Source organism: Neolamprologus brichardi, chromosome 16 (genome assembly GCF_056152115.1).
Source record: "Neolamprologus brichardi isolate AB-2024 chromosome 16, ASM5615211v1, whole genome shotgun sequence".
Classification (NCBI taxonomy): domain Eukaryota; kingdom Metazoa; phylum Chordata; class Actinopteri; order Cichliformes; family Cichlidae; genus Neolamprologus; species Neolamprologus brichardi.
The window spans coordinates 35578349-35601263 of NC_142119.1; the positions used below are offsets into that span (position 1 = coordinate 35578349).

General features: G+C 44.4%; 1 protein-coding gene across 1 annotated transcript in view; it reads right to left on the reverse strand.

Moving 5' to 3' along the window:
* LOC102792528 (aryl hydrocarbon receptor-like) overlaps positions 1 to 22915 on the reverse strand; it is a 43798-nt gene that overhangs the window by 19840 nt on the left and 1043 nt on the right. Inside the window, exons 2-4 of the mRNA XM_087830231.1 lie at positions 18727 to 18914; positions 6252 to 6343; positions 3145 to 3234 (exon numbers count right to left, since the gene is read on the reverse strand). Coding sequence (XP_087686357.1) covers positions 3145 to 3234; positions 6252 to 6343; positions 18727 to 18914 — 370 coding nt within the window. The remainder of the gene's footprint in view (positions 1 to 3144; positions 3235 to 6251; positions 6344 to 18726; positions 18915 to 22915) is intronic.

The following is a 22915-nucleotide window of genomic DNA, read 5'->3' on the forward strand; positions in this document are numbered from 1 at the left end:
CACGACTGCGTAGTAATAAGTGCTCAGCCTCTTTGGTTGACATAAGATCAAATTCTGCTTGCAAATCAAGGCGCTGCTTCAGTAATTCTGGAGAAGGGTTCAGTGTATAACTTAGATCTTTAAGCCTGGCATTAATCTTTTTATTAGCATGGACAGAGTAAGAAATAATTTGACCTCTCAGGTAGCATTTAAGAGTCTCCCATAGCAGAGAATATGAAACTGAATCATCCTGATTGAAGGACAAGTACTCCTCAAGAGAGCTTGAAATAAATTCAGAGTTAAACCTCCAAAGTGGAGGACTACGTTTATGGGTAGAAAGCTGAACATCCAATAGCAGAGGAGAATGGTCAGATAGTTGGAAGAATTAACACACGAATTAAGAGTTCTGTCGATGAAAAAATAATCAATCCTGGAATAAGACTGATGGACCTGGGACAAAAATGAAAGTTTCTCCATGGATCAACAAGATCATTCTGTTTCATAAAATCTGAGAATGTTTTAGACAGATGATGGAGTCAAATTACGAGGACTAGATCAATCCAAGGTTGGATCAAAAACACAATTCAGGTCTCCACCGAGGATCAGCAAATGAGTGTTCAGAAAGGGGATGTTACTCAGCAATCTATTAGCGAATTCAGCACCATCAAAATTCAGGGCACATACATTTACCAACAAAACCTTTTTCTGCATTAGGGTACCAGCAACAATGATGTATCTACCGTTCCTATCAGCGATATATTATTAATGAAAACGGCCACTCCTCTAGCCTTCGAATTAAAATTTGGGTGAAAGACCTGACCCACCCAAGGGCAATATAATCTATAATGATCCTTAATGCGAAGATTAGTCTCCTGTAAAAATGCTATGTCAGAATTTAGACGTTTCAAGTGAGTAAAAACCTCTCTGAACAGGGCTACCCATACCTCTGATATTCCAACTAATGAAGCTAAGAGGCATGCCTGACCCAGCAATGCTGGGGTCTATATTGCCATGAACCATTCATAAAAAGGGAGAAGAAAAAAAACAAACCAAAATGCCAGTGGCCATGAAGCCCCCCCAACCCTGAACACAAATACACCCCCAAGTCTCCACAGAACAGAACAAAGGAGACAGCAGTGAACCCCAAAGTAGCAAAAATGATTCACCAAAGTGACTGGACTAACTGGAGCTCGAATAAAAATAAAAGCGAGAGAGAAAACCCTCTCGCCAACTTCTCTACTGTGTAACAATAAACATGTTTGTTTTGTTTTGAGAAAAAAAAAAACAAGCAAAAAAACCCGAACAAACAAAAAAGATCTCACAGTGCAAAATATGATTTCCTCAGATGGAGAACTTTCCAACAAAACACAGAAAGTGCATAAAAGAAATTAAACAAAAACAACCAAAAAAACAAAAAACAAAAAAACACAAAAAAACAACAAACAACAAAAAAAACAAAAAAAAACAAAAAACAAAAAACAAAAACAACAAAAAAACAAAAAACAAAAACAAAAAACAACGCAGTCCTGTGGAAATCAAAGCAGCGAGCTTGGAGAAGATTGTGCTGGACTGATCCGAAGTTCAAGAGTATATCAGATGATTCAGTTTCAATAAATAACAATGAAAATAAGAGGAACCAGCACACCAACAGTACAATAACGAGCACAACCTAAGACAACAATGCACAGGTGGCGTTAAACCTAACGAGAGCGTGAACCCTCAGCAGCATTACAGCATCAAACTGAGGCTCACCCAGAGATCAAAGTTCTGACATCATCACTGGCCTCCTCTGCTGAAACAAAGTCCTTCTCGACACCCTTATATGTGATGCGGAGTCGCGCTGGATGAAGCAGGCCATACCGAACACCTTCAATGCCACGGAGTTGCTGCCTGACCGAGCCCCTGCCACCCTGGCGGTGTAGTCAGGGAAGACTGGTCCGGTCTCCAACTTTAATCTGTCGGCGTTCTCTAGCACGTCGTAAAACATCATCACAGTCAGTGTGGTAATGAAACCTGCGTACAATGGCTCGTGGACGGTCGCCGGGCTTAGGTGCGGGCTGGAGGGTCCTCTGCGAACGATCCAAAAGCTCCTTCCCCAGATCAAATGCTTCTTTTAGCAAGGAGGCTACGGCATCTCAGCTATATCATCAGAGCAGACAGGAAGTGCGTGCTCCATCTCCTCGACCGTACCTTTTAGCTCGGACATGGTAGCGTCATTGGCAGCTTTATCGATCGCCAGCTGCGTCTTCACTGCCTGCAGGTCGAACTTAATGGTAGACAAAGCATCACCCAGAGTGTCCTGAAGTTCCCTTTTAAAGATGTCGGCGATATCTTTCCTCAGCAAAGCAGCAACTCGACCTCGAGAGCTTCAATATCAGGATTAGCTTGGTACGAGGGGGAGACAACGGCTGACTCGAGGGTGTGGTCGCGGTTTGCAAACTAGGCCTCAGTTGTGTTTGAATAGTACTGCGGGTTTTAACATTTTTCGCTGCCATTTTACGCCGGCCCGAGTAAAACTTCTCAACAAAACAATCCACAAACCGGGAGCTCCCAGACTCGCGTCCTACTCCATCAAAGCTCAACGGGAAGTCCCACAGCACTTCTTTTAAACAGAGTTCCTTCTTTTCTATAATATAGATCCCTGATTATACGCCACAGATGCATTTTTATTACATTTTATTGTCACAGAAGTTCTACTATTAGATACAATAATGGTGCAAGCTCCACCCGTACATAGTGCTTCAAAGCTCTGTGCGAGCGGTGGTGCAGAGACGTGCTGTGCACTGCAGGACGCTGTTGTGGCCGCTGGTTTCTACTAAAGGCCAAGCTATAAATAGGTCTTTCTGCAGCTGTCTGAGCCTGTGACCCTAGCATGCAGGGACTATACTAACGGATCGACGCAGACCCCCGTGTTGCTCCCGCCAGTTGTTGCACGCAAGCAATGCATTTATCAGCTGATGAAGCAGAGCCTCTAACACCTGTAAAATTACTACTTTTGTATTTCAATACAATATAAAATATCGAACCCAGGACCTACTTAATGCCACCACGTCACACTGACAGAACCTGTCACCTCCCTAAATGCTGAGCTACTCTGGCTTCTGGTTCTCAGTAGTGAGGAATAACAATTAATGGATGTAATTAGAGTGAAAAACAGACGGATACCTGATGGAAGCCCAGATAGTCCTGAATGGTGTGAGAGGAGTAGAAGATGGTCCCACTGGCAGTGATAACCAGGATGAATCCATTGAGAGCCTGTTAAAGCAGATGCACAGACACGGTTCATCACTTTCATCCGTGTGCTGAGGCTGCAGGATCTGACTGTCATCAGCCAACAGAATCATAATGATGTGGCTTTAATCAGAGGATATACATCGATGAACAACAGGTACAACAATATGTTCTTTTCCCTTTTCGTTCATTTCCATCTAACAGCATTTTTGTCAGATGGTGGGAGGTGGAATAAACGTGGATCTGAGGTTGTGGTTTGGGCCCCCCCAAACCACAACCTTCAGTGTCCTGATGATGTGTCCTAGATACTGCTTTTCTACTCGAGCAGTACTTTATACAACATGCCTCATTCTCCCACTCACACAAGAACTTTTTCTACCACAGTCGTTCAGATTTAACGTTCATGTTCGCCTCTCTGCATCAGTACTGTGATGTTCAGTCACACACACACACTCCTGGAGGAGTGACTGTTGCGTGTCCTCTCTGATAGCACAGCGCTGATGCACTCCCATGATCTGCTTCCTTCAGGGAGCATGAACAGCCAGTGAAACTGGGCGACACAAACAGTTCAGTGTCTGAACTCTTTCTGAATCATCCAAAATCAAACCAGTCAGCACCTCATGGTATCATTAACCTCCGAGCTGTTTACTTCAGGCATCATCTTGGTTTCCAGACTAAAAGCAGTCAGCCTGTGTCCTGTGTTGTCTGAGCTGTTGTGTGAACCTTCACTGTGTTCATTATTAACATTACCTAAAAGGAAAAGTAGCACAATTACTAAATTCTGCCATATTTCCTCCATTCTCTCAGTTTGAATAATTGATTGGCTCCTCTATAATTCACAACCATCTGATGTGAAGAACAGCAAAGGACGAGGCTTCATACAAGAACTCCTTTTATGAAGCCTCTTCCTGTGGAGACAAACCATCACTGTTCATCTCCTCGCTTATTCTGAGGATCAGGAGCATGAGGAGCAGCCGCCTCCTGACTCATCTACAAACCTTTCATTTCTCGCTTTGAACAGTTTGGGGAAACGTACAGTTATCATGTGAAAGAAGTCTAAACATGTTGGAGAAAGGAGCCTTTTTCCTCAGCTCTCCTGGAATGCCAGTGTGATGCATATTGGAAGGAAGTGGACCGGAAAATCAAAGACTGCAGCCGATCCCGAAAAGCTCCTCGGTCACACGCGCAGCACAGACGGCACAAAGCTGTTATTTTTCTGTTAGAAGTCAAATTGGATTTTTGATCAATCATTTCTACCTGAAATTCCAGAAAATATCCCGTAACAGCATTTCTATCAGATTATCCTATCACACTCTCCAGGTCACCTAATTTGTGTTTGATTAGAGCTGAAGTCTGATATTTACAGTACATTTGTACAAACTGGTCCATAAAGAGGATGAACCAAACCAGTAACCTGGTGGATGTGAGTCCTGGGAACGCTCCAGTCTACCCTACAGGCATTTACAGCGCGTTCTCACTCTCGAGGCGTTCCTGAGGAGCGAGTTCTTATGCTGCGCGCTGGGTTATGGATGAAATCCAAATATAAATACTGACTTGATGAAGACTTGAGCAGTAATGTCGTTGAAGTAGCTCCAACAGACACGGAGCCTCCTGCTGTTCGTGGCTATGAGAGTGACACTAACGCTGCTTTCACACATGACCTGCCGTGTTGAACCTTTTCTACTAATTCCAGTGACAAAAGTGCAAATTAAGGCTCCTTTACTGCAGTTGAGCAGCTCAGGTGATGTTTAATTGCACCGGTGTGAACCGATGTGAGGATAGCAGTGAATCCTCCCTCACACACTTTGATTTTGTCATAAAGAGGTCATTTTTTTACGCATGTCTGCCACACAAACATTCATCGGGTGAAGGCCTCCAGCTCGCACTGGAACGGTTCGCAGCCGAGTGTGAAGCAGCGGGAATGAGGATCAGCACCTCCAAATCTGAGGCCATGTTTCTCAGCCGGAAAAGGGTGGAGTGCCCACTCCGGGTCGGGGATGAGTTCCTGCCCCAAGTGGAGGAGTTCAAGTATCTCGGGGTCTTGTTTGCGAGTGATGGGAGAAGGGAGCCGGAGATCGACAGACGGATTAGGGCTGCAGCAATGCAGACGCTGCACCGGTCCGTCGTGGTGAAGAGGGAGCTGAGTGTAAAAGCGAAGCTCTCAATTTACCGGTCGATCTACATCCCTACCCTCACCTATGGCCACGAGCTGTGGGTAGTGACCGAAAGAACGAGATCGCGGATACAAGCGGCAGAAATGAGCTTCCTCCGAAGGGTGGCTGGCCTCTCCCTTAGAGATAGGGTGAGAAGTTCGGCCATCCGGGAGGGGCTCAGAGTAGAGCCGCTGCTGCTCCACATCGAAAGGAGCCAGCTGAGGTGGTTCGGGCATCTGACAAGGATACCTCCTGGGCGCCTCCTGGGTGAGGTGTTCCGGGCATGTCCCACCAGGAGGAGGCCCCGGGGAAGACCCAGGACACGCTGGAGAGATTATATCTCTCTGCTGGCCTGGGAACGCCTTGGTGTTCCCCCGGATAAGCTGGAGGAGGTGGCTGGGGAGAGGGAGGTCTGGGCCTCTTTGCTTAGGCTGCTGCCCCCGCGACCCGGCCCCGGATAAAGCGGATGAAGATGGATGATGGATGGTTTTAAAAATTCAGATATTTTTAAGTATAAAGAAGCTAAATCGTATTATTCATGCACAGATGGAGTCAAACACATTTGAACAACACTGAGACTTTTGTCAGACGTGGAACTACAGCAGCAGAACCTTTGGTTAGAAGAGCGACGCAGCAGTTTTAATGCAGTCACGTGAACAGAGTAAAATGTCAAAGTCTCATCACTGAGTCCCCGAGTCTGCATGATGCTCCCAGCTGGGAATCCCTGGAACTGAATCCTAACAGCAAACTAACACTAAACACAACATGTTTGACTAATTAATAAATTATAACTATAGACAAAGGCGTCACAGTTTTGTTGTACATGGTCAGTGATGATAAAGGGCTGCTCTGTTGTAGTCATGGTGCTTTTGGTGGTTCATAACTGACCTGCAGCAGAAGCTCACCCTCGGGGATCTTGGTATTTGTTCCTCCTGTTTTACTGTGACCATCCTTCGCTCCATTTCGATTGTTAAGGGACACTGCAGAGAGAAACACACATGCTTCAGTCTTGTGATGTTTGCACAGCACTGCTGTTATTTTCTCTACATTAAAAGCAGGAAACACACTAAAAAAAGCACTTCATGCTGTTTCTATGCAATAAGCAGTTTCCTCAGGTTCAGAGCTTTTGAGCTAAAATAGACTGTTTTTACTTTAAAACAGAAGAAAGACAAAAGATCCTTCTCATCATTGTGCAGGTGAAGCCAAAGGCAACACGTCACATCCCAACACGTTCTCATCCCAACACGTTCACATCCCAACACGTCACATCCCAACACGTTCTCATCCCAACACGTTCTCATCCCAACACGTCACATCCAAACACGTCACATCCCAACACGTTCTCATCCCAACACGTTCACATCCCAACACGTTCACATCCCAACACGTCACATCCCAACACGTCACATCCCAACACGTTCTCATCCCAACACGTTCACATCCCAACACGTCACATCCCAACACGTTCTCATCCCAACACGTCTCATCCCAACACGTTCTCATCCCAACACGTCACATCCCAACACGTCCTCATCCCAACACGTCACATCCCAACACGTTCACATCCCAACACGTCACATCCCAACACGTTCTCATCCCAACACGTTCACATCCCAACACGTCACATCCCAACACGTCCTCATCCCAACACGTTCACATCCCAACACGTCACATCCCAACACGTCCTCATCCCAACACGTTCACATCCCAACACGTCACATCCCAACACGTTCACATCCCAACACGTCACATCCCAACACGTTCTCATCCCAACACGTTCTCATCCCAACACGTTCTCATCCCAACACGTTCTCATCCCAACACGTTCACATCCCAACACGTCCTCATCCCAACACGTTCACATCCCAACACGTCCTCATCCCAACACGTCACATCCCAACACGTTCACATCCCAACACGTCACATCCCAACACGTCACATCCCAACACGTTCTCATCCCAACACGTCACATCCCAACACGTTCTCATCCCAACACGTTCTCATCCCAACACGTTCACATCCCAACACGTCCTCATCCCAACACGTTCTCATCCCAACACGTTCACATCCCAACACGTCCTCATCCCAACACGTTCACATCCCAACACGTCCTCATCCCAACACGTCACATCCCAACACGTTCACATCCCAACACGTCACATCCCAACACGTCACATCCCAACACGTTCTCATCCCAACACGTCACATCCCAACACGTTCTCATCCCAACACGTCACATCCCAACACGTTCTCATCCCAACACGTCTCATCCCAACACGTTCTCATCCCAACACGTTCTCATCCCAACACGTCACATCCCAACACGTCACATCCCAACACGTTCTCATCCCAACACGTCACATCCCAACACGTCACATCCCAACACGTTCTCATCCCAACACGTTCTCATCCCAACACGTCACATCCCAACACGTTCTCATCCCAACACGTCTCATCCCAACACGTCTCATCCCAACACGTCCTCATCCCAACACGTTCTCATCCCAACACGTTCTCATCCCAACACGTCACATCCCAACACGTTCTCATCCCAACACGTCACATCCCAACACGTTCTCATCCCAACACGTTCTCATCCCAACACGTCACATCCCAACACGTCACATCCCAACACGTCACATCCCAACACGTTCTCATCCCAACACGTTCTCATCCCAACAGGTCACATCCCAACACGTCACATCCCAACACGTCACATCCCAACACGTCCTCATCCCAACACGTCACATCCCAACACGTCACATCCCAACACGTCACATCCCAACACGTCCTCATCCCAACACGTCACATCCCAACACGTCACATCCCAACACGTCCTCATCCCAACACGTCCACATCCCAACACGTCACATCCCAACACGTCACATCCCAACACGTTCACATCCCAACACGTCACATCCCAACACGTCACATCCCAACACGTCACATCCCAACACGTCACATCCCAACACGTTCTCATCCCAACACGTTCTCATCCCAACACGTCACATCCCAACACGTTCTCATCCCAACACGTCACATCCCAACACGTCTCATCCCAACACGTTCACATCCCAACACGTCACATCCCAACACGTCACATCCCAACACGTTCTCATCCCAACACGTTCACATCCCAACACGTCACATCCCAACACGTCACATCCCAACACGTCACATCCCAACACGTCACATCCCAACACGTTCACATCCCAACACGTCACATCCCAACACGTTCTCATCCCAACACGTTCTCATCCCAACACGTCACATCCCAACACGTCACATCCCAACACGTCACATCCCAACACGTTCTCATCCCAACACGTTCTCATCCCAACACGTCACATCCCAACACGTCTCATCCCAACACGTTCACATCCCAACACGTCACATCCCAACACGTTCTCATCCCAACACGTCACATCCCAACACGTTCTCATCCCAACACGTTCTCATCCCAACACGTTCACATCCCAACACGTCACATCCCAACACGTTCTCATCCCAACACGTCACATCCCAACACGTTCTCATCCCAACACGTCACATCCCAACACGTTCTCATCCCAACACGTTCTCATCCCAACACGTTCTCATCCCAACACGTCACATCCCAACACGTCACATCCCGACGCTGTGAGAAATCGTCCGTTAGGCACTCGGAGGCACGAGAGCCATTTGGAATGAATCTAAACATGTAAATGTGTTTTATGTTCTGATCATGAAACTCTGGAAAACACTATTTCCTACGGTTGAGGTTAAGGTGAGGGCTGGAGTTCATGCTGGAGCGTGTTACCGCCACAAGCTGAATTCTGAGAATCCAAAGCACATCATCAGGACACTGAAGGGTACCTTTCGTGTTAATATGAGACACACACGACAAATCATCAGTATTACGCTGGGAATGAGAATGCTAAGCTTCATCATATTTTCTTTGGCTTAGGAAGAAGTTGGTGTGGAAGAATATTTGCCGATGCTTCGTCCCCTGCTTTGTGTTTTTTTGCGTTTGTCCATTATGCCAGCAGCGTCTAAGCATCCTTTTTTTCTTTTTTCATACCACACCCCCTCCCTGCAATGGCTCTGCGCGCCCCCTAGGGGGTGTGCCCCCCACTTTGGGAACCCCTGGCTTAGTGGGAAGTTGAAGGTTGTCAGGACAACTACAGCTTTTCACCACCTTTCTCTCTTTTCTTATGAACCTACAATATATTTATTAGAAACATACATTTGATCAAGTCCACCACTTTATAAACCTCACCTGTTTTCAAATAAGCAATTTATCTACAACCTTTCACTCCCATTAACCTGCCGCTGTGACCAGTTTTCACCCTACAGATGCAGCTACACTCGACTCCTTCACAGACGCCCTTCTTCAGAGCACACCTGGTTACCTGACGCTTCAATTTGGCTACTTGAACGTGGGAAGCTGTGGGAACATCACCAGGACTTGCTGCTTGAAGTTCACATGAAATAACTTTGGAGCGTTAAACTTTGATGTACTTTATTTCACAAAGAAATTATTAATGTGGGAGTGTTTTGGATAGAAAGGAGCACTGTATGAGCACTGCTGCTGCTAAACTACTGTGGTGGAAGCAGTGTGCTTGATCCCATCAGTGGGCCCCATGTCAGCACTGGCCAAATGTATCTGGCCCAGTAACTGATAGATTAAACCTGACAAACAAGCACTGACCCTGAAAATCAGGCACTCCCTCATACTTGGCGCTCTCTCTGCCGGCTCTGCAGGCAGTTTTTATTGTAATGTGTTGGTGTACAAAACGCAGACGGGAAGCTGCAAACGAAAGGTTCGTGAGCGTTTGCACATATGACAGCGCCTTGAGCTGGTCTCACTCTTCTTAAACTCTACATTTTCTTTTTTAATTAATTAAAAAAAGACTCAAACCAAAATAAAAATAGAAACAGGAGGAACAAGGAATGAGTCTGTCAGAGTCTACCCAAGACAAAGAAAACACATTTGAGTTTAATAATTTTCTAATCCAGTTATTAAAATTAGATGAAGTGCACATTACATACAGGAGGTGCAACTATGTGGATGTGCTGTGGTTGTACATTCTACTGTGTGAGCGCCCTGGTTGTGGAAAACTAATGTGAAACGTCTTGATGACTTACTGCTGTAAGAAACGGATACAAAAATGACTCTGAGGTTGGATACACATTTGTAACAGTTTCAGTGCCGACAGTGACAGCAGACAAGCTCGCAGCTGAACCGTAGATGGCCCTTTATGAAGAATTTCAAGAGGTCAGTATAGCTGACCCCTTCTAACAACGCTGACCCCTCACCCAGCTGGTGTGCGTGTTAGCATTAGCTGATAAACTGATGGAAGACGAGAAGCTGGAGAAATACCAACGGCTCAGGGAAGAGCTCGAGAAAATGTGGGGGTGAAGGTGACGGTGGTCGCAGTGGTAATGCAACATCTGGACATAACCCGCAGCTGTTTGACGCCCCTGCACCTCCTGAAGCTCCATTGTTCCACTGAATTAAAAAGCCCCCCAGACCATTATGGTGCCCCTCCACTGTGGTGGGATCTGCTTGTCATTCCAGTGATGTTGGAAACCATCAGGACCATCAAGGTTACATTTATTCTCATCAGAGAATAAAACTTTCTTCTGCCTTTCAATTTCTCATGTTTGGCGCTCTCCTGCAAAGTTCAAACGGTCATATCTGTGTCGTTCAAGGAGACGCGGCCTTTGAAGACGCTTTTTGTTTTTGAAGCCCTTCAGTCTCAGATGCCTCCTGATGGTTATGGGGCTGCAGTTGGCACCGGTAATGGCCTTAATTTGGGTCGAGGTTGTCCAGTGTCTCGACAGACAGCCGATTGGATCCTCTGGCTCAGTGCCGGTGAAATATTTGGTCTTGCCCAAGGATATTTGGCATGCAGACTGGGGGAGTCAGGAATCGAACCACCTACCACCAGGTAACAGTGGTTCCAGTGGTAATCAGAGCACTAGATGCGGTGACTCCCAAGCTAGGCGAGTGGCTCCAGCAGATCCCGGGAACAACATCGGAGATCTCTGTCCAGAAAAGCCCAGTCCTAGCAACAGCTAAGATACTGCAGGACCCTCAAGCTCCCAGGCCTCTGGTAGAGGACCCGAGCTTGAAGGATAAACCGCCCACAGGGGCGAGGGGGGAATTATTTTTTTATATAATAAATAAAAATCTACACAGTTGAAATTGATTGAATGAACTCCCAGCCGTCACTACATGACGCCTGCTGAAAGGCCCTGTCACAGCTTTTACACAAGCTAATCCATAAACATCAGACAGGTTTCCACTGGACTTGTTTACATGACCCACTAACCGGCCACAGCTCAGCAGTTTGGCTGCTGACAAAAACCAGTAAAAACTCTTCTCTATTCCTGCTTCGCTTCACTGGCTTCTCGTGAAATTTTTACCTGATTTAAATGTTTTCATGAATCACACATAAAGCCCAAATCCTTCTTACATCGCTCATGTTCTGAGCTTCCAGCTTCTCTAGTTATCCTGACGACTCCACTGCTTCACTTCAAATCCACCTTTTTGAGTTTGCAGCACCAAACCTTTGAAACGACATCCCTGCAGCTGTCGTTCAGCTATAATTGACAATAACACGCACTTTATAAAGTGCTACACAAATAAGTTTATAAGTTATCATAACAATAAAGTTCCCATGAGTTTGACATTTTAAACAATGCACAATTTTCTGCTCTGATATTAATCTGTAAGGTCAGTTAACCTTCATAAATGAGCATTAATACAATAATTACAATACAGTAATTACAATACAACCACACCTCTGTGCTTCTCTGTGCAAACAACCAAACCATCCTTTGCTTTGCATCGACAGCCGTCCTGGCATTAGCGGGGCTGGGGGATGGGCTTAAGCCAAGTAGGAGAAGGAGAGAGGATGAGGCTGGCAGAGGGAGGAAGAGCTGTCATTAAGGGCCGGCCCACTGCTGATCCCACAGCTCTACCTTTCATCTGTGGTCAGAGAGATGACCTACAGGAAGGAGGGGGAAGCAGTGCGCAGTGAAACAGGCATCATGACCTGTCACAAGACTTTGGGAATGGTCACACAGCTTACATAACAAATCCCGGAGCAGCAGTTCTGGGCTACGAACTGCAGATATTTGCAGCTGTGTGTGTTTTTCTCCTCACAGTTCATTTTAATACAATATCAGAGGAATCCACAGGAAGACCCTGAATGTCTTTGGCCTTATCATCACGACAAGTTTCATGTTTTGCTCTCTTTATGAACATTATTCATATTTGTTCATTTACAAATATAATCCACTAAAATTAAATAGCGTGTTCCCAGAGCCGCAGCTTATCTGACCAACAAATACCCAGCTATGGATACAATAACAGGATTATTAATGTTAATAATGACAATAATCATGTCTGTGGTTCACTACAGGTCCAAACATGGATGAGATGACTCAGCAACACTGGAGTGAAATCAGGTTGGCTTCCTGTCTTTAAAAAACTGCTTTCCAGGACACTGGGTCAGCTAAAGGGGACAGGAAGAGGAAGAAGGACAGAGCGCCCGGCTGCAGGCACAGACGTTTCTAAGAAACCCAGAGGCGTCTTTATTGGCTCAGTTCTGTCATCTACAATCTTATCAAGCTTTTGTTTGTTGTAAACACAGCAGCAGTTGCCTCCAAGGGGATATCTTCACTATGGTAGCACAGCTGATCTAACAATGTATCCAAAAAACAAAACGATAAATGAATAAAACAGCTGCTGTGGTCACACTTACTGTGCTGTACTATATGTAGAGCAGGGCTAAATGTGTGCTCTAGCCATTTGAGGATATTAGTTGTAGAATTTACATTCAATTCAATTTTATTTATATAGCGCCAAATCACAACAAAAGTCGCCTCAAGGCGCTTCATAGATACAGAGAAAAACCCAACAATCATATGACCCCCTATGAGCAGCACTTTGGTGACAGTGGGAAGGAAAAACTCCCTTTTAACAGGAAGAAACCTCCAGCAGAACCAGGCTCAGGGAGGGGCGGGGCCATCTGCTGTGATTGGTTGGGGAGAGAGAAGGAAGACAGGATAAAAGACATGACATCATTTTCCACATCCTGGAATTAGCTTGGAGCTCGACTAACAGTGACTCCTGGCATACATGTGATTTATTTGAAAGTGTTTGAAGCTTGTGAAACGTTTATGCTTCTTCTTTTCTATATCACAGAAACCTAAAAAATCAAAATAAAAAGTGAACTTTTTTGAAAAACTTCCAGTCACGTTTTTGACTGTAACACTAAAAGGCATGTCACGCATTTTAGTAAAGCTGACATCCGTCATGAACAACCCACATCACCCACTGCATGAGTCTGTGAGTGGGCTGAGCAGCTCCTTTAGTCAGAGACTGAAACACGCTCGCTGCAGGAAGGAGGTCCTCAATCATGATGTCATGACTCACTGGACACTGTGAACATCCACGGTCACCACTTCATGCATAATGCTTCCATGTGTACGGACATGTGCAGGTATATATGTATACAGTGTTGGGAAGGTTACTTTTAAAATGTATTCCATTACAGATTACATGCCCCAAAATGTATTCTGTAACGTATTCCGTTACGTTACTCAATGAGAGTAACGTATTCTGAATACTTTGGATTACTTAATATATTATCATGCTGTTTACAACTACATGAATGTACTATTGCTGTGATTTATTACTGTTACTGAAGGTCCGCGGCTCCGAACCGTAGTAAAGGGACCTCTGGCTAATACGGTGGGTTCTGTGTCGGCTCGTAGCTGAAAACTAGCTTTACTTTGTTGTCTGGGTCAACTTTGCTAGCAGAGACAGAGAGAGGCGTTGAAAGGCTGCTCCAACTGAACTTATTGTTTCAGAGGAAAACACGAACACGGTGTACAGTCGAGTCTTAATAGCTTACTTACAGCTGGGCTCGTCAGGCACTCTTCTTGGCTGCAGTGGTTATTATTATATTTACATGCTTCCAGCTCCCGTTTCTGCTCGATGACAGCTCGTACTTTTCCTTTTTCTCCCTCCCTCGCTCACAGACACATAACGGGTATGGCAGTCCATTCTCCCTGCAGCACGGACTACACTGCCCATGATGCTACATTCTTTAGAGCTATACCTGTAGCATTCTGCCTGTTAGCTTAGCACAACAACAACAACAGGCGCTCTCTCACCCAGGAAACACGCAGAGAGAGAGAGCGTCACCCTGTAACCATGGCAACCATAACGCTGCCGCCTGGAACAACAGAACGTAGCTGTCAAACAAAACCCAAACAGTCCTGACCCGCCACAATATGAAACAGGGAAGTACCGCCGTGTAATCCATTTATTTCAACAAAGTAACTGTATTCTAAATACCACCTTTTTAAACGGTAACTGTAACGGAATACAGTTACTCATATTTTGTACTTTAAATACGTAACGGCGGTACATGTATTCCGTTACTCCCCAACACTGGATATAGTGTGTTATCTTACTTTTTTTCATTGGTTGTACTTTTTGGATTTCCTTCCTCTGTACCTGAGCTGAGGTGACGCAAAAATTTCCCTGTCGTGGGATCAATAAAGTCTTATTTCATCTTATCACTTCGTCTACGCTGCACGTCATCTGTGGCAGGACTGCTAGAAACACGTGATCTGAACTTTTTCAAACATTAGCTCAGACTAACGGCTGAACCTGCAGCTCAGGTGGTCGAGCAGGTCGTCTGCTGACTCAGCATCTCTAACAGTGCTTGGATCCAAAGCCAGACAGCAGCTGTGAATGTGTATGGGGGCGGGGGGATCCACGTGTTTGCAGCGTTAACTCACCTCTCCTCAGACTGAATGAGCCCATTGTAGCTGCTGACAATAACAAAGATGGCAGCTGGCTCGGATAATGCCGTCAGCCAGATTAAACGGGCTCTGTCGGAGCTTTGTTCAGCTCCTGTGATGCATTCAATGCCCGCTCTCAGGAGATTTTTAAAGACACCTTATTGATGTTAAAAAAAAAATACTTAATGAAGTCATCGCTCTCTTAGTGTTTAAGAGTTCCTCTTAACATCCAAGCAGAGTGCTGAAGCAGTGGCAGCATTCCCAGAGTGCTGCTAGCTCCATGCTGTCCAGGTCATCCAGCCTCGGAAGCTTCTGACAAGTGAATTGTAATTATAATACAGCAAATTACAGCTGACTGCAGAGGCAGCCTGGAGCACTGGAGCTGCTTCCTTTATGTAAGAGCCCTGAGCTTGTTAATTACTTAGAGACTGTCCAGGAAGTAGGCTAATGCAGTTAGACAGGAGGTTTTGTCTATAGGCTACACTTTGACCTAATGCTACGGCAATCCACGATCAATAATTCACTGTGACAGCTTGAGATACCAAATGCTTCTGTATGTTACTAAATGTAGCTCCTGAACATAATTAAGGAAATATGTAAGAAAAGCACTTTGCTTTCTTTTCCTAGCGTGCAGCCACGTGGCAAAACTAAGCAAAGCATTTGTGCAAACATTTTAAACATCTCTAATCTGTAACCTGTGTGTCTCTACCAAACAGCCATTTCAGAACGACGCTGCCTTAAACAAACACTGCTCTGCCTCCATTTCATAAATTCTTCAAACTCCAGGGTTTCTCTCAATTATTCATGTTTTGGGAGCCACTGCATTGCAGCATTCGCCTCGAAAGATCGCCACCTAAAATAACAACGTCTTCATTCTGAACGCCATGCAACACATACCAAACACAGTTCTTAATCCCCATATATGTGAAGTCACACAGACACGGGTCTCAATGAAATATTGAGAGCCTGTCGCTGTGATGAAGTCATCAGAAGAAGGCAGTGGGTTCTTGTCCATGTGGTGCTCTGAGATGATCTGCGAGCTGTTGGGCAACACCAAAAGAGTAGCTTGACTGTTGTGACACAATCATCGTGGCTGAAAATAACGGAGGACATTTAAAAACAGCTGCTGCTTTCTGTTCACAGTAACAACACGTAAAAACAAATTCCAGTTTGTTTCTATCTGGTCTTTAAGTCTGACGTCATTAGCCGTTTTCAGGTCCAAACTCCGCTTCAGGTCCCAAAGTCAAACGAACACGGCGACATCACTGAGAGTCACAAACTGTCTAAATTCTTTCATCGGTAATAAAATGATCAGCGTTGCTGCTTTACCAGGTGTAACAATGAAGTTTAACATCCAGGCATCCATGAAAATAGGATTTATTACATAAGATGAAGTTAGCAGGAAGTTAGCTCGCTAGCTTCCACCTAAACATGATATAGCATGTTCTGACTGAGAGATTTCTGTAAATACTCAAACGTACAGCTCTGCTATCACTTCCAACATAAATGAAGACAGGAAACTAAACAGCAGTGACGTTTGTAGGGTTACTGAAGTTGGGCTAGCTGGTATATAATGATGTGCTACGTGATTGCTAGCGACACAGCTATGTTAGCATAGCATTAGCACAGTGAAGGTGGAGGATGAACGCTAACACTTTTCCCCTCGATAAAAGTTAATGTGAGGGTTCCTGATGGTTAGAGACAAATGCAATCGCATGGCAGGATGCTGTAAACGGACCAAACTTCAGCCAGGAGAACAACTGAGATAATCCATCCACAATACGAGGTTAGTCATTCATATACTGCTGCATGCAGTGTTGCCAACTTAGCGACTTTGTCGCTATATTTAGCGACTTTTTTTTTCTAAAAAGCGACTAGCGACAAATCTGGTGACTTTTTCTGGTGTTATCGGAGACTTATTTATGACGACTTTTTGACGTGAAAGAGCGTATCGCTCTTACTCTCACCAAGCAGCGGTGCTGCCGTGGGCACCTCACCCGTGCCAAAGCGCTCACGGGCGGAGGATAGTCCTCCCCCAGCTGCAGGAGATGTTCACACCTATGCGTCCAAACTGCAAATGAATCGCGCATGAGCAAAGCCGCTGCTCTCACACTGACTGTAACGCAGTCAGATCTTATTGTACTCTTATGCTGTTTTGTGGATCACAAGGTTTAAAACTACTTATAAACACACACACACAAAGTAACTCCACCAGAGTGCCTATTTCGGGTCACTTTTGCCGGTCCAGGCCTGGATAAAGGAGCAGGGTTGGAATTGTGACATTAAAAAACAATAATTGCTGAAAGAAATTTAATTTGTAGTTCTAAATAAACTCTAACTGCATTTAGGACGTTTTTTACTCACTTTATCTCTCTTCCACGATGTTATTTCTTTCTCCAACAGCGTAGGTTACAATTACATTAGCATGACCAATTATGCAAATTAGGCGATGACGTCATTTAGCAACTTCTAGCGACTTTTAGGACAACCAATAGCGATTTTCCTTACTGAGGAGTTGGCAACACTGGCTGCATGGGCTGTAGTTACATCGTAAGGGTTTAAAAACTGAGCTTTAAAATGAACAGCGGTAATTAATAAACACAGAGTCGTTTGGACTCAGAAGCAGAGTTCATATGTCATCAACAACTTGATTGGTTCACAGGGAAGCAGTGGTTAAGACAGCAAGAGGGTCCTGGTTCAAACTCCAGTCGTGGTTTGTAGTACCAAAAAGACACGAGTACAGATAGAAACAGCAGTCTTCTCTCAACTCTACTCTGAGTAAAAGACCCTTCCAAGAGGATATTACTGTTCTAACTAATATTTATTCTCCCTCCTCTTTACAATTTCAATAATATTCTACACTATCCGTTTCCACAGAAGTTGGCCTTATTTCCTTGGTGTTGTGGTGATGTAGTGAAGTGGCACAAGGTCCAAGGACCCAATCAGAACCAGCTCCAGAGATTTTCACCAAAACAAACAAACAAACAAACAAAGTGCAAAGCTGTTCTGCAAACCTTTCACCATCAGTTGCTGAGTAAAGGATACATACTATGGTTCTGTGTTTAATCAAGCACAGGATTAATACTATATCCATCTGTGAATGGATGAACATCTCACGGCCCATCTGTGCAGAGCTGAACATTGTTGTTATTTAGTCTGTGTGTCTTTTCACGGCTGTTTTTACACAGCACCTGTCGTCCACCAGGTGTGGAGCCAGTTTTACCTTAATGCCTTATGAGAACTAGTCCATGAATGTTTCATAGCTTTACACAGCAGCAGCTGGACTCGTTTTCATGGGAAGAAATCCACAGAGGAGAGAATGAAATTCTACCCATCAGTTTCTTGCAGTAGTCTCTCCCACAGCCACCAGCTTCAGTGGTTTTAGGGCCCAGACAGTTTCTGGTAATAGCATCAGGGAACCTCTTTTTACACTGGAAGTTGATATCCAAAGGTCCAAATATAAGACAAGTGTTCAATCACTGCGCTGAGCTACGCTAACCGTTTAGGAATCATAAGTTTTATAGAGAAACACCAAAAACCTTTCAGGTAACTTTACCAGAGAAGAAACTCTTGGCTCGTAGGTAGCTGACACTCAGGCGGAGGATGGACAGTTTATCCAGACTGGCGGTGACCTCTTCAGGAAACGGCAGCAGACTGGCCAGCCGCTCCAGCTCCCCGTTTAGCCTGTCTCTATGTCGTTTAGATGGATTGGACTTGGATCCCTCAGTTGGTGGTTGCTTCACCCTGATTAGAAAGCAAACAAGAACCATTGGTATTGCTGTAGGTAGATTAGATCTGGTCCTTCATGTATGCAGCCTGTCTTCTGTATTATTTTTACGTGTAGACTCGCTGCGTATCAAAGACAGACGTTGCTCTGGGTCTCAAAAGTGTGGTCAAGTAAAGAAGTCCCTTAAAAATCGACTTTCATTCCAATAACCAGCAGAGAGCGACGACGCCAACAAGACCTTGGGAAACTCTTTCTGACAGCTGATGTAAAATGTGCTTAATACAGATAATAAAGACATAAAAACCCTGCATATGTTTACAGTGCAGTAAGACAGTTTATTGTCTCAATTCAATTCAATTTTATTTATATAGCGCCAAATCACAACAAAAGTCGCCTCAAGGCGCTTCATAGATACAGAGAAAAACCCAACAATCATATGACCCCCTATGAGCAGCACTTTGGCGACAGTGGGAAGGAAAAACTCCCTTTTAACAGGAAGAAACCTCCAGCAGAACCAGGCTCAGGGAGGGGCGGCCATCTGCTGTGATTGGTTGGGGTGAGAGAAGGAAGACAGGATAAAGACATGCTGTGGAAGAGAGACAGAGGTTAATAACAGATATGATTCAATACAGAGAGGTCTGTTAACACATAGTGAGTGAGAAAGGTGACTGGAAAGGAAAAACTCAATGCATCATGGGAATCCCCCGGCAGCCTACATCTATTGCAGCATAACTAAGGGAGGATTCAGGGTCACCTGGTCCAGCCCTAACTATATGCTTTAGCAAAAAGGAAAGTTTTAAGCCTAATCTTGAAAGTAGAGATAGTGTCTGTCTCCTGAATCCAAACTGGAAGCTGGTTCCACAGAAGAGGGGCCTGAAAACTGAAGGCTCTGCCTCCCATTCTACTTTTAAATACTCTAGGAACAACAAGTAGGCCTGCAGAGCGAGAGCGAAGTGCTCTAATAGGGTGATATGGTACTACAAGGTCATTAAGATAAGATGGGGCCTGATTATTTAAGACCTTGTATGTGAGGAGCAGGATTTTGAATTCAATTCTGGATTTAACAGGAAGCCAAAACAGGAGAAATCTGCTCTCTCTTTCTAGTCCCTGTCAGGACTCTTGCTGCAGCATTTTGGATTAACTGAAGGCTTTTCAGTGAGTTTTTAGGACATCCTGATAATAATGAGCCTATTAGTTTAGCCTCAGCCTAAACTAAGCAAAGTGACGATGGGTGAAATAAGTGGTGGCAGCCTGAGACCCACTTTTCTCTGCTTCCAAACCTGTGACAGACGTGACCTTGAAGCCGTCACCTTCAAAATGACAAGTGACGTGTTTTTGGTGTGTTGGAGCTTTACTGACGACAGCATGCAAATAATATTGTAGCGGAAAGATAAAGTAGGGTGTGATTGAAGGTAGGTCTATGGTTTTCCAGCCTGCACAGTAACACCGGCATTTGTTGTGTGAAGTAATCCTTTAACAACACCCATCTTAATCTATCGGGCTGTGACTGAAACCAACGAGCTTTCAGTTCAATCAGATTTGAATCGTTTCTTACAAGAGACGTGTTTGTTTGCGGCTGTAACTGGTGGTTTCAGGCTTCAGTAGAATCTGGATGATGAACCAGATGCAAAGAAAGAAAGTCGTACTAATAAAGTAAAGAGTACTTCATCCTGCATGCCTCCTTTCTATACTGTACTGTTCTATACTGAGTATACGTGACTTTATTGTTCTAATGTTAAAAAATCCAGTAACTGATAATGTGGATGGTCTACATATATTTTATAGTTTGCATTAAAAGAGCAGCCGATCACATGCTCTGAACGTCAGTGCTGGGCGGGCCTCCCTGTCGGCCTACATTTAAAACAAATCAAAGCTGAAGTTTCACATTTTCTTGGTTGTTTCCACACTAGCATGGCAACAACGTGAGTATAATACAACTACAACGACCTCTCCTAACATCACAACACATGCATGGATGGAGATCTGTTCATCCTGCACATCAGAGACAGCAGCTTGTCTTTTCCCTCTCCCCGTCTCCGTTCAGTGCTGCACCACGTTGTTATTTTCACTCAAATTCACTTTGATTTGATCTTTTCTGAGTCGCTTGAGTCAGATAAACATCCAGCGTTGCTCAGTCGGGAAATGTGTTTGCGTGGAATCGTCACGCGTCATGTTCTCAGAGTTAAACAAGCTCATCTCAGTAGTGACAGTACGTGTCAGCAAGAGGAGAATTATAGGCTGTGTTTAGGAGCTTTACTGACACTGAGGCCATTTTCAGGAATGATGCTGCAGCACTGATCCGCTTCTGAACTTGAGTTCTGTCACATTCATGGGAGTCAAAGTCATTTCAGTTCTTAGGCCTGACCAGCAAAACCACAGTAACCTAGAAGTAGGGATGCACCGATACCGATACTGGTATCGGGTATCGGGGCCGATACTGTAAAATGTGTGTGTACTCATACTCGTAAAAGTTAACCGATACCATGAACCGATACTAACTTATTTCATTAGTCAGAGGGTGGCTTGTCATTTTTGTTGTAGTTTTTTAGATTGGCCACTAGGGGGACATCCCGCGCTAAACAGGCACAGGGTTAGACGAGTGAGACTGGTGGCTCCAGATAAAAAAGAGAAACTGGAGGCTGCTGTAGCTACACAGCAAAAACTGTAGTGTTGAATCAACTCCCACAGAGTTGATTTTAACATTTTTTCAGGGTTTATATAGCTCCACACTCTACAGAGTTGAATTAACATTTTCAAAATAGTTATTTAACACTTTGTCAGAGTTCCTTCTTTAACTCTTAAAACTGGGTTAAATTAACACTGAGCAAATTATTATTAACACCATGTCTGAGTTAATTTTAACTCACCAAACTGGGTTAAATTAACACTACACAGATTGAAAAATAACACTACTTTGACTCTTTACTCTTTTATTAAGGTAGTTTTAATCCCTAAAAGAACTATTTATGTAATAGATTAACATAACCTTTTAACGACAACAATTACAATTATGAGAATAATTTCAAGAAAACTGTACAAACATTTATTATCATGCTTCTTTTTCCCAGAAAGTGAATCAAAACATAATAAATGAGGATATAGGCTAAACAAAATGTCAGCAGTGTGGAACAGCCAACTTTAACTCAGGTTTTGGAAAAGCGATAAAAAATGTCAAGAGAAAATCCACGGGCAGTTAAAATAACAGAGGCTCGACTCATTTTATCGCTCTGGATGACCAGCCAATGCCGGCCGTGGAAAACAGAGGATTGCACCGTCTTCTCAGCATACTCGAGCTGCGATATGAAATTGGACACTCTGCAATAATTTAAAAGTTTATTTTATTCCAAACAGAAGTGTTTATTTATTATTCTGAAAGCTCGAGACAGTGCCAATAGTTCAGTGATATTTTGTAAAATTACAATGTGGAGACTCTGCAATAATTTAACAGAAGTGCTTATTTTTCACTTGAAATTTTTTTTGTGGTCATTTTTATTAAAATTTTATTTTTTATCGGCAGAGAATAAAATAAAACCTGTCTTCCAATTCATTGTATTTGTGTGTGTGTGTTTGTGGTAGAAGTATCGGTTTTTGTACTCTGTATCAGCAAGTACTCAGATCCAAGTATCGGTTTGAAAAAATTGGTATCGTTGCATCCCTACCTAGAAGTGCGCAGTGTTTTCATCATTTGCTTCTGCAAAGAGGAGTGGGCCACAGTTCCTCCACAGACAGTGAAGCAGTCACACTTATCACAAACACTTCGTTCATTTTCCACACAGGCCCGGTTGGTTCGCTACTTTCCCTTAATTCATGAAATCATCACCTAACAGTTGCATTTTGTATTAACTGGATTCTGCAGTCAGATAAACATTCAGCCTGTTTAACCCTGACAACAAGTCTGGTTTGTCTAATATTAACATTTATTCGATAAACACGCTAAAAGCTGAGAAATCGGTAAGGGGGGGAATGGTTTTATAGCAGCGCGTTAGATGTAACGATTTTAGATCTGACTTCTTCTTTT